The following is a 16,106-nucleotide window of genomic DNA, read 5'->3' on the forward strand; positions in this document are numbered from 1 at the left end:
TAATAAATCAGGAGGGGTATAGGGCTCACACAAACGCACTCTTTATTAAGACGCAAGCTTTAAAATTCCAGGACCTGGTCAAGTTTAAAACTGTCTTCGTCTTCGTCTTCCTCCGCTTATCCGGGTCCGGGTCGCGGGGGCAGCATCCCAATTAGGGAGCTCCAGGCCGTCCTCTCCCCGGCCTTGTCCACCAGCTCCTCCGGCAGGACCCCAAGGCGTTCCCGGACCAGATTGGAGATGTAACCTCTCCAACGTGTCCTGGGTCGACCCGGGGGCCTTCTGCCGGCAGGACATGCCCGAAACACCTCCCCGGGGAGGCGTCCAGGAGGCATCCTGACCAGATGCCCAAACCACCTCAACTGACTCCTTTCGATCTGGAGGAGCAGCGGTTCCACTCCGAGTCCCTCCCGAATGTCCGAGCTCCTCACCCTATCTCTAAGGCTGAGCCCGGCCACCCTACGGAGGAAACTCATTTCGGCCGCTTGTATCCGCGATCTTGTTCTTTCGGTCATTACCCAAAGCTCATGACCATAGGTGAGAATTGGGACGTAGATCGACCGGTAAATCGAGAGCCTGGCTTTCTGGCTCAGCTCCCTTTTCCCCACGACAGATCGGCTCAGCGTCCGCATCACTGCAGACGCCGAACCAATCCGCCTGTCGATCTCCCGATCCTTCCTACCCTCACTCGTGAACAAGACCCCGAGATACTTAAACTCCTCCACTTGAGGTAGGACCTCTCCCCCGACCCGGAGGTGGCAAGCCACCCTTTTCCGGTCGAGAACCATGGTCTCAGATTTGGAGGTGCTGATCCTCATCCCAGCCGCTTCACATTCGGCCGTGAACCTACCCAGCAAGAGCTGAAGGTCAGAGCTGGATGAAGCTAGGAGGACCACATCATCCGCAAAAAGCAGAGACGAGATTCTCCTGCCACCAAACTCGACACACTCCACACCACGGCTGCGTCTAGAAATTCTGTCCATAAAAGTGATGAACAGAACCGGTGACAAAGGGCAGCCCTGGCGGAGTCCAACCCTCACTGGGAACAGGTCCGACTTACTACCGGCTATGCGGACCAAACTCACGCTCCTCTGGTAAAGGGACTGAATGGCCCTTAACAGAAAGCCACCCACCCCATACTCCTGGAGCGTCCCCCACAGGGTGCCCCTGGGGACACGGTCATAAGCCTTCTCCAAATCCACAAAGCACATGTGGATTGGTTGGGCAAACTCCCATGCCCCCTCCATCACCCTTGCAAGGGTATAGAGCTGGTCCACAGTTCCACGGCCAGGACGAAAACCACATTGCTCCTCCTCTATCTGAGATTCAACTATCGATCGGACCCTCCTCTCCAGTACCTTGGCGTAGACCTTTCCAGGGAGGCTGAGGAGTGTGAGTCCCCTATAGTTGGAACACACCCTCAGGTCACCCTTCTTAAAGATGGGGACCACCACCCCGGTCTGCCACTCCCTAGGAACTGCCCCCGATGACCACGCAATGTTGTAGAGACGTGTCAACCATGACAGCTCTACAACATCCATAGCCTTGAGATACCCAGGACGAACCTCATCCGCCCCCGGGGCTCCACCGCTGTGTAGTTGTTTGACTACCTCAGCAACTTCTGCCCCCGAGATCGGACAGTCCATCCCCAGGACTCCGAGCTCTGGTTCCTCCTCGGAATGCGCATTGGTGGGATTGAGGAGCTCCTCAAAGTATTCCTTCCACCGTCCGACTATAGCCTCAGTTGACGTCAGCAGCTCCCCATCCCCACTGTAAACAGTGTGAGCGAGTTGCTGCCTTCCTCTCCTGAGGCGCCGGACAGTTTGCCAGAACCTCTTTGGAGCCGATCGATAGTTTTTCTCCATGGCCTCACCAAACTCCTCCCACACCCGAGATTTTGCCTCGGCAACTGCCACTGCTGCACCCCGCTTGGCTATCCGGTACCTGTCAGCTGCCTCCGGAGACCCACAGACCAGCCACGCCCTGTAGGCCTCCTTCTTCAGCCTGACGGCTCCCCGAACCTCTGGTGTCCACCAGCGGGTACGGGGGTTGCCACCACGACTGGCACCGGCCACCTTACGACCACAGCTAGCAACAGCCGCCTCGACAATCGCAGAGTGGAACAAGGCCCACTCGGACTCAATGTCCCCCACTGCTCTCGGGACGTGGTCAAAGCTCTGCCGGAGGTGGGAGTTGAAGACCGTCTTGACAGGTTCTTCTGCCAGGCGTTCCCAGCAGACCCTCACTATGCGTTTGGGTCTGCCAGGTCTACGCAGCATGTTCCCTTGCCATCTGATCCAGCTCACCACCAGGTGGTGATCAGTTGACAGCTCCGCCCCTCTCTTCACTCGGGTGTCCAAAACATACGGCCGCAGGTCAGATGATACGACTACAAAATCTATCATCGACCTGTGACCTAGGCTGCCCTGGTACCAAGCGTACCGGTGGGCATCCTTATGTTCGAACATGGTGTTCGTTATGGCCAAACTGCGGCTTGCACAGAAGTCCAATAACAAAACACCGCTCGAGTTCAGATTAGGTGGGCCGTTCCTCCCAATCACACCCCTCCAGGTCAAGCTGTCATTGCCCACGTGAGCATTGAAGTCCCCCAGCAGGACAATGGAGTCCCCTGATGGAGCACTATCTAGCACTCGTCCCAGGGACTCCAAAAAGGGTGGGTACTCTGAACTGATATTTGGCCCATAAGCACAAACAACAGTCAGGACCCGTTCCCCGACCCGAAGGCGCAAGGAAGCTACCCTCTTGTCCCCCGGGGTAAACCCCAACACACAGGCAGAGAGTCTCGGGGCTAACAAAAAGCCAACCCCAGCCCTCCGTCTCTCACCCGGAGCAACTCCAGCAAAGTAGAGTGTCCAACCCCTCTCCAGGTCTCGGGTTCCAGAGCCAATACAATGTGTCGAGGTGAGTCCGACTATATCTAGCCGGTACCGCTCAACCTCTGCCACAAGCTCCGGCTCCTTCCCCGCCAGCGAGGTGACGTTCCATGTCCCAAAAACTAGTTTTCTTGTCCGGGGATTGGACCGCCAAGGCTCCCGCCTTGGTCTGCCACCCGAATCGCATTGCACCGGACCCTTCATGTTCCTCCTGCGGGTGGTGGGTCCACAGTTGGACGAGCCCATGTATCCGGTTCGGGCTGGGCCCGGCCGGGCCCCATGGGCGAAAGCCCGGCCACCAGGCGCTCGCTCACGGGCCCCAACCCCAGGCCTGGCTCCAGGGTGGGACCCCGGTAACCCTCCGGGCCGGGTACTCCGACTCTTCGTTTTAACCGCCATGAAAGATCCTTCGAACCGTTCTTTGTCTCACCCTTCACCTAAGACCAATTTGTCATGGGAGACCCTACCAGGGGCACTAAGTGCCCCAGACAACATAGCTCCTAGGATCATTAGGGCACTCAAACTCCTCCACCACGATAAGGTGACGGTTCAAGGAGTTTAAAACTGTGCAAATAATATATAAGGTAAGTAAAAGGGATGCTCCCAATTCAAATAAGTAAATGGTTCTTAGAAAGAGAAGGGAGGTATAATTTTAGAGGGAAGTGGAATTTAAAAGTACAAAGAGTAAGAACAACATTGAAAAGGATGTCTATTTCAATAGCGGGCGTTAAATTCTGGAATGAGTTAACAGAAGAAATAAAGGATAGTAGTAATGTAAACCAGTTTAAAATAAAACTCAAAAAAGAAATGTTAAATAAGTATAAGACTGAAGAAAATGTAATTAACCCAGGACGGCATGCAAACTGATGTTTAATCTCTTCTACAAATTAGAAAATCTAAATATAGTTCTAGTTGAACATGAGAATTTAATTTATTTATTATTATTGCTTTTTTTTTGTTTTTGTGGTTTTTTTTGAAGGCATTGTAACTGTTTTGTTGTTTACATTTTGATGATGAGGATGTAAACCTGAGGGGGTAGGGCTAAATAAGAATACACTTCTCCCTACTCCTTTTCAAACAATTGCGTGGAATGATTTTTATGAAATGTTGGTGAATGTATATGTTTGAAATAAAGTGAACTGAACTGAACTGAAACTAAGCCCCCCCTATGTCCTGCATGTTTTACATGTCTCTGCTTCAGCCCACCTGATTTACATATTTGCATTGCCGTCTCAGGATGACATCAAGTGCTGTAGAAGCCTGTTAATCACTCATTCATGTAGATCAGGTGTGTGGCAGCAGGGAATCGCCTACAGTAGAACAGAGGGGTGATTAGGACCAGGGTTGAGAAATATACATGAAGGAAAAACTTGAGCAGAGCTGCAGCTGCTACTGAGAGAGGGCCTGAAGCCTCGATCACATCTAATGTAGAATGGATATGATCCAGTTTGACATGCATCAGAAATAGTTGAGTCCAGTCAGAGCATTTACACCAGTTGTGGCGGGGATCCAGATGCGGGGCTCCAGAAAGTTGCCTCATGCAGTCTGGACCCTGCATGAGGATTGTTAAAGTTAAATAATTCATCTGAACCAGACAAAAAGTGTGGAGGTTTAAGAAGAAAAAAAAGTGTGAAACGTGGTTCAGTGTTAAGGAGATTTAATGAAATTATTTTCTTTTAATAATCAGTTGTACGTTCTACTTTTGGGGAATCGTCAACACATTTGACTAAGGGGGTGCTCGTGGTACAAAAACACGGCTCGAGGGGTCCACAAGTCAGAAAAGGTTGAGAAACACTGTCCTAGTCCATCTGAGGAGAAGGGTTGTGGTTCATAGTTTTCTGCAGACATTGGTTAGAGTAAGTGGTTATTTGAGATCCAACCAGTCTACATTCTCCTTTGATTTCTGACATTAAAGTACTTTTTTCATACAAAAACCTGCTTTTGACTAAATATTTTGTGTTTTTTTTATATATAATTTTCTGTAAAGCAACAAAGATGGTTGTGGGTTCAAATCCCAGTAACTCGATGTCACCTTGATAACTGTCTAGATAGCTAAATGCATAACCACAGAGCTTTCTGATTAGGTATTTTTGTTACCATGAGAACCTAAACAAGTTTTCAGTGGCCGTTGAAGACAGATACAATGTCAAATGCACCTTGAGCTCTCAGTTTAACATAATGGTAATCTCATTATGTGGATTTTCCTGCCTCCAAAGCCACATTTTACTTCTTACTCTAAGTAAAAACAGCTTGATATGACATGAGGGTCGCATTAGGAACCCAGGTTTACAGATGTAATATTGAGTTACTTTATGTTTATTTGAAGGTCGTTCCAACACCTGTTCAAACACAAAAATGCTATTTTTTTCATAATTAATTACAGCCACATGTGGAAAATTGGTTGTAAAAGCTGGAAAGTGAGTCTCAAACTGATAACATTTTGAAATGTAAAATGTATTTGAATGCTGGAACTTTGTGTCAGTTTTATGGGTGATGAGTGACTCCAAAGGGGAGCTGTTGGTCCTAAACCCCTGTGGTCTCCTGTCACTATGTCCAATGTCCAGTTGCTTTCGGAGTCCTGTTTTCAGAGCAAAAAGGCAGTGTTTGTCTCGGGAGTTTGATTCTCACCTTTGGTGTCAGCGTTGAACATTTTTATGCATTTGAAGGTAGAAGATATTCTGGAAATGTGAATCTATGTAATGAATAACAGAGAAACGGGAGTGTTTATTATAAGTAAGTTATATTAGGTATTCTTCCATTGTGGCTGTACGTTTTCAGACATGACAGTTTGAAAGTTTCCACATAGAAGTAGAACTTTAGAAAACCACTGTTTGTTTCTGTCTTCCACGACAAACCCTATTGTAAAAAAAAGAGATTTATTACATTTAAGCTCCTGATTTAACTGATTTGGATGGTTCAACAGTTTCAGAGAGACAGAGAGAAGGCAGTGAAATGATGAAGATAAAGTCTCTCTGGTAATGAGGAGCACCCACACTCGTTCACACATGAAGAAAAGAAAGGGATGGGATCATGTAGAGGACAGTAGAGACCAAAATAGCTCCAATTATTAAACAAACTCTCCCTCTATCCCCTCCTTTTCATCTTCATTTCTCTTCTCCTCTTTAGCATCATTCCTGCTGCTTCTCCTTCCTCCTTCTTTAAGTTGCCTCTCTGTTCAGGTTTCTTTCTTCATCAGCTCATGTTGCTCGTTTGCCTGAAACAAGCAGACAAAAGAGGAGAAGGGGTGATGGAAGGATGGGAGGAGGTGTTCCTGGCTGTTAGCTCTTTTGAGGAAAATGTGGATTTTGTGTGAAACAGTTCAGAGCAGTGAACCTCAACTAGTGGCACACGAGCCACATCTGGCCCACCAGACCTTTCTTTTGAGGTACTTTGAAGTTTAACAGCAGAATTTGTGTCCCAAATGTCAATATTTTTTTTACGTTCTCCAAACACAACTAAAACTACAATCAAGCATTTTGGATGGAAAATAGAGGTCTCTTCTGGACTGTCTAGTCCCATTTAGGATTAGACACTTCGCTGTAGTGTGTGACCCCCTTTTTAATTATCTATTCATTTTTACTGCTTGTGGTTATTTTTAACACATCGGTAATGTATAAAAACCCTACAATAGGTCAAAATATTATATTTTAAAAACAAAAAACACAACAAATATCCCCTGTCTCAAAAATGGTTTGCTCCTGGTCACCTTTCCAGACTCGGCTCTGTCCCTTCCTGAGTAGCTGCTGTGCTGCCATTAGTGTGACCAAGGTCCCTGCTTTCTGTGGGACAGTCCTGAATTTACATGACTTTTCTAGGTCCTGCTAACTGAGACACCGTCCAGCATTTTTTACTGTCTCCCATTTCGTCTTTGAATCTTGCATAAACTGATTGTGAGGGGAAAAAAGCGTCTGCTAATCAGGCCAGGAGGCGGGACTTTGACGCAGGTCCAGAGCGCGCCGCTCACAAACCTCCGAACCAAAAGGAAATGACAGAATGATCCGAGACTCATGGGAGATGAATGCGGTGGAGAAATGCTGTTACAATAAAGACTGAAGGGTTAAAGCTGCTCAGGTTCCTCAGTAATCAGACGGGCTGGTGCTAAAGAAGCCCAATAATAAGATTCTAACACAGACAAGGTGGTTGTGTTGTTTCATAGCCAAACCCTTTTGAAGAGCATGAAAGAACAATTGAAATCATTTAATTAAAGCCTTGATTATTTATTCTGAGACTTTTGAGAAAAAAAGTCAGAGCATTAAGTTTAAATTTAACTTTTGTCAGTGATCAAAGTCAGTGATTTTTGTTTTCTCTCCCCTAAATATCTACTGTATGAGATTGTCATTTTTGCAGGACCACCATTTTTTTTGCTAGTTTTTAAAATTAAGAAGAAAAAAATTTAAAAATATAAAAAAAGTTTGGATTTTCCTTCAATGGGATGTTGATGTTAGTGTGGAATCAGGTGAAAATAAGTATAAATTGATTTAAACATATTACTGGTACTGTTGGTGTCATTCTGTTGTGGAAATTCAGACAAAGCTAAGAGAAAAAAAAGGCTTCAATTTCAGGTTTCCAAACCAATTGTTCTGCTCATTGAGCATATTTAATCTGCTCATAATTTAAAACTACAACACCTGGACCAGTGGTTCCCAATCTGGGGTCTGTGATCCATCAAGGGGATCCTCACAAAATTTGTGGGGATCTCAGCACATACAAGCAAGCACCTTGTGATTCTTATCTTGAAAAAAGATCAAAAATCAAAAAGATAATTTCATGTTTGTGCTAAGATTGTGAGGTTACCACACAGCCAAGGGATCCTCATGGACAGAAGATTGGGAACCACTGACCTGGACCAGATTCTGCTACAGTGCTAGCAGAATCTGTTAAACATATACATAGTGATGTGTAAAACCATAATTTGATCATTGAAAACAGTGTTTTTGTATTATTTTAGACATGTGAGAGTGACATTGTGCTAAAATGTTGAAATGTATCTTGCCTGACCAGGCAGATCTCTGGGTGCTCAACATCCTTAAACCTCTGATGCTAGAATCGCCCCAGACGGTTGGCTTTATGTAAAAATAGTTTGAATACTAGTTACTTGTTCAAATCCTCCACAGATGTATTGTGGGTAATTGCAAGAAGGCATGTGTCTGAGTGACTATTATACATCAGTGTGTGTGTGTCCGTATGTTTGCTTGTCGAGTAAAGGTTGCAGTGAAAAAGATAGTCTTGGACATTTAAACACGTCTGGTCTAAATCCGGTCCAACAGCGGTGTTTCGAACCTGACAAAGTGCTTCTTTTGAGGACATTGATGGAACTTTGTTTCTCTGTTTTTCAGTCAGAAATGTAAGCTCTGTCTGTATCAAAGGAATCCGCATCTCTCTGGTAATTGTTTCTGAGAACAGCATTGAAGAAAACCCTGAGGCCTTATTTATTTATTTATTTATTTATTTTCGGACCTAATTAGATTGGGTTCATTTTGGTGGGAGACTGTGTGGGATAAAAGTGGAGCTAGTTGTTGGCATATCAAGTGTCTGGTTCTTTTTTTGTTTTTTACCTTACTTTCAGCGTTTTCTCTCTGTCTGGCCGTAGAAGTCAGCGTTGTGTGAAACCCAATGAGATAAGTGAATAAATTGCCCGATTTGTATCTAACTGGTGGTTGCTCTGTGTGATGTCTCAACATGGAAGACCTCTGACACATCAACCAATGACCTGATTAAACTTAGTGTTGAGCTGTCGGTGCTCACTCTCTGTTAACATACTCTCCATCCTCTCTGCAGCTGGCCACGTGGGACTCGGTTCAGAAACTGAACGGCAGCCTAAAGGAGAGTCGGATCGAGAACGGCATGCAGGGAGTCACAGTGAAAGTGGTCACTTTACTGGTAGGTTGCCACTGATTCTACTTCACACTGCTTTTTATAAAAGTTTGGATAATATTAATAATGAACAAATTCTTTAAAATCTTTCAAATTCAAATCAACAACTTTGTCCTTAGCTATATTAATTTTTCTATCGAGTCCCACCCCTAATATATACACATAGTACAGGCCAAAATTTTGGACACACCTTCTCATTCAATGCGTTGTCTTTATTTTCATGACCATTTACATTTGGAGATTCTCACTGAAGGCATCAAAACTATGAATGAAAACGTGGAGTTATGTACTTAACCAAAAAAGGTGAAATAACTGAAAATATGTTTTTTATTCTATTTTCTTCAAAATAGCCACCCCTTTGCTCTGATTCCTGTTTTTCACACTCTTGGCATTCTCTTGATGAGGTTCAAGAGGTAGTCACCTGAAATGGTTTTCCACCAGTCTAGAAGGAGTTCCCAGAGGAATTGGCCTCTTTGTCAATGGTTATGGTCATTAAGAAAACAAATATTAAGTGAGAAAGCGAGTCCAAATTTTGGCCTATACCATATATATAGGCAGTTCCTGGTATTGGTTAAATTTTACAGTTACTGGTAATGGTATCAGTATTGGCCTGTATCGGTGCATTCCTAACCAAAGGATTGGATCAAATCTTAACAGCACAACCCTCCATTCTGAGCAGCCCAGTATAAAAGCCACCAAAGGAAAACTCTAAACTGAACTAGAACCCGGATAGACCAACATGGCCCTTCCTATATAAGATGAATAGAAACATGGACAATAAAGTTGATAGAGTGGTAAAAAGTTGCATAACCAAAAGGGATGAGCCAGGATAATTCAAGCTAACCCTAACTGGAGGATTTATCAAAGGAAAGTCTTAAGCCATTCTTAAAAGTAGAAGGGGTATATGCCTTTGATTGAAACTGTTCACTGATAGATATGCAGCACATAAACAAACAAACAAAAAACTACAAACCCCAGAATGCATCTGGACAGGCGCTTGATCCTAGCCTTCCAAGAACTACCCCTTACATATCATCATTCATCCATCCATTTTCTGAACCCACTTCGTCCACACAGGGTCGCGGGGGGGTGGCTGGTGCCTATCTCCAGCGGTCAATGGGCAATCAGGCGGGGTACACTCTGGACAGAGTGCCAGTCCATCGCAGGGCAACACAGACACACACAGGACAAACAATCATGCACACACACACACTCACACCTAAGGACAATTTGGGCAGACCAATGAACTTAACAGTCATGTTTTTGGACTGTGGGAGGAAGGCGGAGTACCCGGAGAGAACCCACACATGCACAGGGAGAACATGCAAACTCCATGCAGAAAGATACCAGGCCGGGAAGTGAACCCAGGACGTCCTTGCTACAAGGAAACAGCTCTAACCACTGCGTCACTGCGCAGCCCTACATATCATACATTCTGAAAACAGGTGAGAGGTAGCAGCTTCATTGCTGCACATTTTGACAACTTGGATATTTGAACTCGAGTTGACAGAATGTGACTCTGCATGCTGCGCAGTTCAACACCTTCCTCCTGTCACGCTGCTCAGGGGACTTCTGTTCACCTGGACATTCACACACCTGAGCAGCTTTTCTTTGTAACGAACATAATCACTCACAGTCTGCCAATGAGCGACCCTGAGAAATCACATGACTCATCCTAAAAAAAAAATGTTTTCATTCATTTGCTGGTACAAGGGTTTGTCGGTGAAAAACAAGAACAAACTGCAAAACATTGTCAAAATCTGCTCTAAAATCATTGGAGTTAAACAAAGACCTTCAGTCTCTATGGGAGGAGCAGGTGCTAAAGAAGGCTAAATGTACTTTGGGTCAGCATCTCCACGTGCTACACTCGGAGGTCCAGCTCATGCCCTCAGGGCATCGTTTTTATGTACCCCCTCGGAAAACAAATCGTTTTCCTAACTCTTTTATGCCTTCTGTTATTGACCTGTTAAACTTTAAAGGAGGTGTGACTAAGAAACTTGGACCCTGAAGAGGAGCCCGTTGTGAGGGCTACTCATCACTAGGGCCTTTATGTTGGTAGGGACACAATAATTAATTAATTGATTGATTGATTGATGGTTTGACTGATTGTTTGTAATGTTTCTTGTGTTTTTATGTTTTTATTGTATGCTACAAGTAAATTGCCCTTTGGGACCAATAAAGTTTTCTGACCCTGAATCTAAAACATTTAAACCTATAATGAAAACCGCCCATAACTCATGATCTCATTTTGTTGCCATTTCCAGCAGGTCATTGTCCACCAGGGAGAGCCCCAGTTAGCAAGGGTTTGTTTTTATTTTAAAGACATTATTGTTTTAATAAAAGGCAGGGTCTGTTTTATGAAGTTATTGTTACACTATCTGTGGCTCCTGAGGTTAATTCTTCTTTTAACTTCAATAATTATTTTATAAAAAACATCAACCTTCACCGACAACAATCCCTCGCTCACTAAAAAAGCCTGTCCTCTTTCCTTTCCTCTTTTTCTGGGAGTTTTTATCATTCTCGCCCAAGTTTCCTCACTCTAATGTTTCCTTGTAAGGCATCGATCCACCACTCGGGCTTAAGCAGCTCCTCTGTTCAGTGTGATTAGTGTAAGAGATACAAACAGAGTGTTTTTAAGCCTGTGATCCCACAACAGCAGCAGGCAGCTCTGCTGATGCTCAGTTTCTCCTACGCTGTCAGAGCGGCGCCGAGACGCAGGTTTAACCAAGCAGGACTAATACCTTCACCCTGCGGTTCATCGCCTGCTGCTCCTGCAACACTTCCAGGTGTCAGCGCTGCCAAGTAGCAACACAAACCCAGACTCACACGACCAGAGAGCCGGCGCTGTGATGCACATCTGGATTCAAATGATATTTACAGCTGCAGCTCAATTTCCCCTCAGAGTGCACAGTCCATTTAACTTCCTGTTTTCATGTGAATCTGCCGTTTGTTGAGGCACGAGGGAGATAGCTGTCTCCCTCTCCAGCGCTGAGACTTTTATCCTCACTTCTTTCCCTCTGACTGCTCATAGGAGGATCCGTTTGTCATGGTGGCAGAGAACATCCTCGGGCAACCGAAGAGATATAAAGGCTTCTCCATCGATGTCCTGGACGCTCTGGCTAAAATCCTGGGCTTTAAATATGAGATCTACCAGGTCAGACTACAAAACGCAGGAGCACGTTTAAACTTTACAATAAATCATTTAAAAGAGTGCAGTCACCAAGTTACAGTTAAAAATGCAGTAGGAGGCATTTCACTGAGATGTTAGCGCTGATGAGTTTGTCCTCTCAGTGGGGGCTGAATGTTTATTAAACTGGAGCAGGTGAAGTCACTTTCTGCTGTAATGGTTTAAAAAGTTGGCTACATAAAAAGTCTGACCCTTAACATGTTTTCTTTCAGGTTGCAGACAGTAAATATGGCTCTCAGCTTCCCAACGGATCATGGAACGGGATGATTGGCGATCTCATCAACAAGGTGAAAGAATCCTGATTTTGAGTTTTCAGTCTAAAATCAGGCTCTCATGAAATCTGAATTCTTGAGGTCAAACAGACGCAGTTTGACTCCTGATGTATTCAGACTTTCTGCTGAGCATCAGACACCTTTAGGAGTTCAGCACACATCAGATACTTATTCCACAGAATAGACTCTGGCAGGTGACCTCCCAGAGTGTAACACACCTGTCTGCCTCCATTTCCCTTGTCGTCATCCTATAGAGAGCCGACCTTGCCGTGTCAGCCATTACCATCACACCAGAGAGGGAGAACGTGGTGGACTTCAGCAAGCGATACCTAGACTACAGTGTCGGCATCCTGCTGAGAAAACCCGAAGAGAAGATAAACATCTTCTCTCTGTTTGCCCCGTTCGACCTGGCCGTCTGGGCCTGCATTGCTGCTGCCATCCCGGTGGTGGGAGTCCTCATCTTCCTCCTCAACAGGTTGCAGTCTCTGCGCTCCTCATCCTCCCAGAATGCACCGGGTCAGCTATCCAACGATGTGGGGTCAGGCACACTGCACAGTGCAATTTGGATTGTTTATGGAGCCTTTGTGCAGCAAGGTGAGCAGATGGTCTGAACCCGGTCAGAGAATCCAAACTCGGAGAAGTTTCAGAACAAACACAACAGATCGTTTATTTAGATGTCAAAAACGAGCAGAGAAGTTTAAGGAGTAGAATGTTCTTGAGTGAGGACGTCTGGTCTGAGGTCAGTGGGTGGATGGTTACAATACTGCATTACTTGGTTCTTTGTTTTAACACAGAGAAGGGTAGTTTTATCTTCTTTTGCTGACGTTTCAACCACTCCTGCAGACTTCTTCAGAGCTCACTGCTGTTGGCGACATCACTTCATTCTCCATTTATTCGCAGGCAGCAGAGGACGGTGTCCCCCTCTGCTCTGAGTCTGACAAGAAGCCATAAAACTGGGCAGAATGTCCACTAACACTACCATTTTTGTCCTGAGTTGTGTTTCTGTGGAGCATGCAGATCACCTTGCACTGTTTACTGATCACCTCATGCTATTTTTGTGGCACTCACCATTGCGAGTGCCACGGGTCTCCCCCTTCCCTCCCGCACGCCTCTGAGGGATGCACCGACTTTACTGTCAGAGAGTGGAAACACAAATACACACGAGCTGACTAAATCCACACTGCACAGCTGTTTCAGGCTGAGTGGGGCCCTTCCAAAACTAGCCTTCGTGTTTCTGGTGTTGATAATTTGAACTCAGTATGTGATGGAAATGCCTCCCAGCTTCTCACACGACAAATTTGAACACAGCGTCAGTAAAACTGACGAGTTAAAGTCATTTTAACGTTTTATCATGTTAGTTAGGCGTGGCAATGAGTTGATTTCAAAAGTTAGTTAGCTAGATGTTCCTTCAGTGAGTTCTGTTTCACTTACAATGCAGGTCTATCCTGCCGTTGGCACACACACACACACACACACTCACACACACACACACACACACACACACACACACACACACACACTGATGTCACCTTTAATGAAAAGGTGTCTAGTTCAGGAGTCTGAAACCAGATGGTCCTCACGAAGATAGAAAGCATTGACAGTGTCACAAACAAACACACGCGTGCACCGACCAACACTCAGAGGCAGAAATGGACCTTCTCAGATCATGACAAACGGGCTTGGGCTGGGACACACACTGTTTCCTGGCAGATGCATCTGTTCTGGTCTGCCACGGAAACTTATCCCTGACAGGTTGTAATTAGGAGCAGCATTTCTGTTTGCCGTGATAAAACGCCACTCTCTAGCATTCAGCAATTAAGCAACCTGTGTGGTCTCTGAGGGGTCACAGGTCCGATACCTGCACCGTGTGTGCACCTGTGTCATGACAGACTCGGCAGTTTCCTGCTGTGATAAACCGCGTATATTTAGTGTTGCAGTAATGATTAATGTGTCATAGGTGTGCCTGTGTGTGTGTGTGTGTGTGTGTGTGTGTGTGTGTGTGTGTGTGTGTGTGTGTGTGTGTGTGTGTGTGTGTGTGTGTGTGTGTGTGTGTGTGTGTGTGTGTGTGTGTGTGTGTGTGTGTGTGTGTGTGTGTGTGTGTGTGTGTGTGTGTGTGTGTGTGTGTGTGTGTGTGTGTGTGTGTTTGCAGGAGGGGGCAGTGCAGTCGGCTCAGTGGCTCTAAGGATCGTCATGGGCAGCTGGTGGCTCTTCACTCTCATCGTGTGTTCGTCCTACACGGCCAACCTGGCAGCATACCTCACCGTGTCACGCATGGACCATGCTATCCGGTAAGTCACACACTGACATCAATAGTTGTGTGTTTGCGTGTGTGTGTCACGTTGACACAAACAGCTGCCTCTGCTGCTATCTCTCCTCCTGGAAACTTACATTTGGATCCAAACAGATTCTGACCCTCTGATCCCTGAAGGACCTCTGGTCCCCTGGTCCAGTAAGCTCTGGTTCTATCAGCTGTAGATGTGTGATGGTGCTGGATGTGGTCCCATCTTTGGAATCCCACCTGCTCTCTTGTTTTTCAGACACTGAATCTTCTTCATTTCTCCAATAGTTTTACTCTGTAGAGAAGAACTTTGTACGTTTGTCTTTGAGTGATTTTGAATCTGATATTGAGTTAAATTGGATACTTTCACATTTTTGATCCTCAAAGAATTTTACAGATTTTACCTTCGGATCAAATTAAATGTTAGTCTTAAACTGCTTCCATGCTAACATTTTACAACCTGAAACAAATGGATTTAAGATTGGAACGGCATGAAACTGTTTCATTTGAAGTCAAGTGGAGTTTCTCTTTAACGTGATTAACCCCGGTTTCACACTAAAAGCATCGGCGGTGCGGAACGGAAGCAGAACATCAGTCCTTCAAATAGAATCCATCACAGTCTATGGAGTGTTTCAAACCAGCAGCAACGTGGCAATTTCCAGGTGCGTCCCAGATGTGGCACGCCGTGCCACTAAAGATAGGATCATGTTCTATTTTAGCCGCGTGCTGCTTCTGGGATGCATCAATTTCCACAGTTAGTATATGGCTAGGCAGGAAATCACACACCGTTTCAATGTAAAATCACCAGTAAATTTCAAAATAAAAGTACTGCAGCGATACAATTTCATACATATGACGCTTACATGTGACCCAACAGCTTATTTACTCACTGCATCATTCCAGAGGAGCTACGGTGTGTTTTCATGGCTTTAATCCTGGCAGTGGAGAGAAACCACATCATCTAGAAAACAGCGATATCAAACGGGAATTCTTTCTTTTTGCTTTTATGGCGGATTGCATAAACAAACCATGACCTGAAGTCTCGAGGGATCTTGTGATCTCAAGTCCAGCAAAGAGCACAGCGAGGAAGCCGTGCTGCTGCCAAGACTCTCCCGGTGTGAAAACCGGGAGAGTCTTTATCTGTGAAGTTCATTTAGCTTTGAAGTTCACTAGTAACCTGTTCTGTTGTCATTTCACGCCGCTGATGCTTCCAGTGTGAAACCGGCGTAATTAGGATGACTTGATTTTATTCTGATAAGAGGAGTTGAATCAGTTCAGTCTAAACAAGACTGAGCCTGAAGATCTCAGACTGTAGACACTTTGTTGAAACCTACAAGACCAGCTCACTCATTTGATTCTCCATTGTTATGGCTACCAGCCTGGCCATTGGGATACGGGGCCAGGATCACCCAGCCCTGGTGATCCGCCCGACACCGCCCCTCCTCCTCCTCTCTTCCAGGCTGCTGAGGAGCACAGCTGAGCTGAATCCTCCTGATGACCGACACCTGGGATAAAAGGGCTGTGCCTTCAGAAGTCTGGGTGGCTGCAGAGCAGGGGTTCTGCTGTCCTCCAGGCCTCGTGTTTTTTTTAACCCCTAAGATTAG

General features: G+C 45.5%; 1 protein-coding gene across 4 annotated transcripts in view; it reads left to right on the forward strand.

Moving 5' to 3' along the window:
- Positions 1-16,106, forward strand: part of grid1b (glutamate receptor, ionotropic, delta 1b) — a 716,034-nt gene that overhangs the window by 650,522 nt on the left and 49,406 nt on the right. For all 4 annotated transcript variants that reach the window (XM_070545805.1, XM_070545804.1, XM_070545806.1 and 1 more), the window contains 5 exons: positions 8,670-8,771; positions 11,797-11,919; positions 12,165-12,239; positions 12,479-12,818; positions 14,374-14,512. In XM_070545805.1, the coding sequence (XP_070401906.1) occupies positions 8,670-8,771; positions 11,797-11,919; positions 12,165-12,239; positions 12,479-12,818; positions 14,374-14,512 (779 nt within the window). The remainder of the gene's footprint in view (positions 1-8,669; positions 8,772-11,796; positions 11,920-12,164; positions 12,240-12,478; positions 12,819-14,373; positions 14,513-16,106) is intronic.

The sequence above is a fragment of the Nothobranchius furzeri genome, chromosome 16, assembly GCF_043380555.1.
Source record: "Nothobranchius furzeri strain GRZ-AD chromosome 16, NfurGRZ-RIMD1, whole genome shotgun sequence".
NCBI lineage: Eukaryota > Metazoa > Chordata > Actinopteri > Cyprinodontiformes > Nothobranchiidae > Nothobranchius > Nothobranchius furzeri.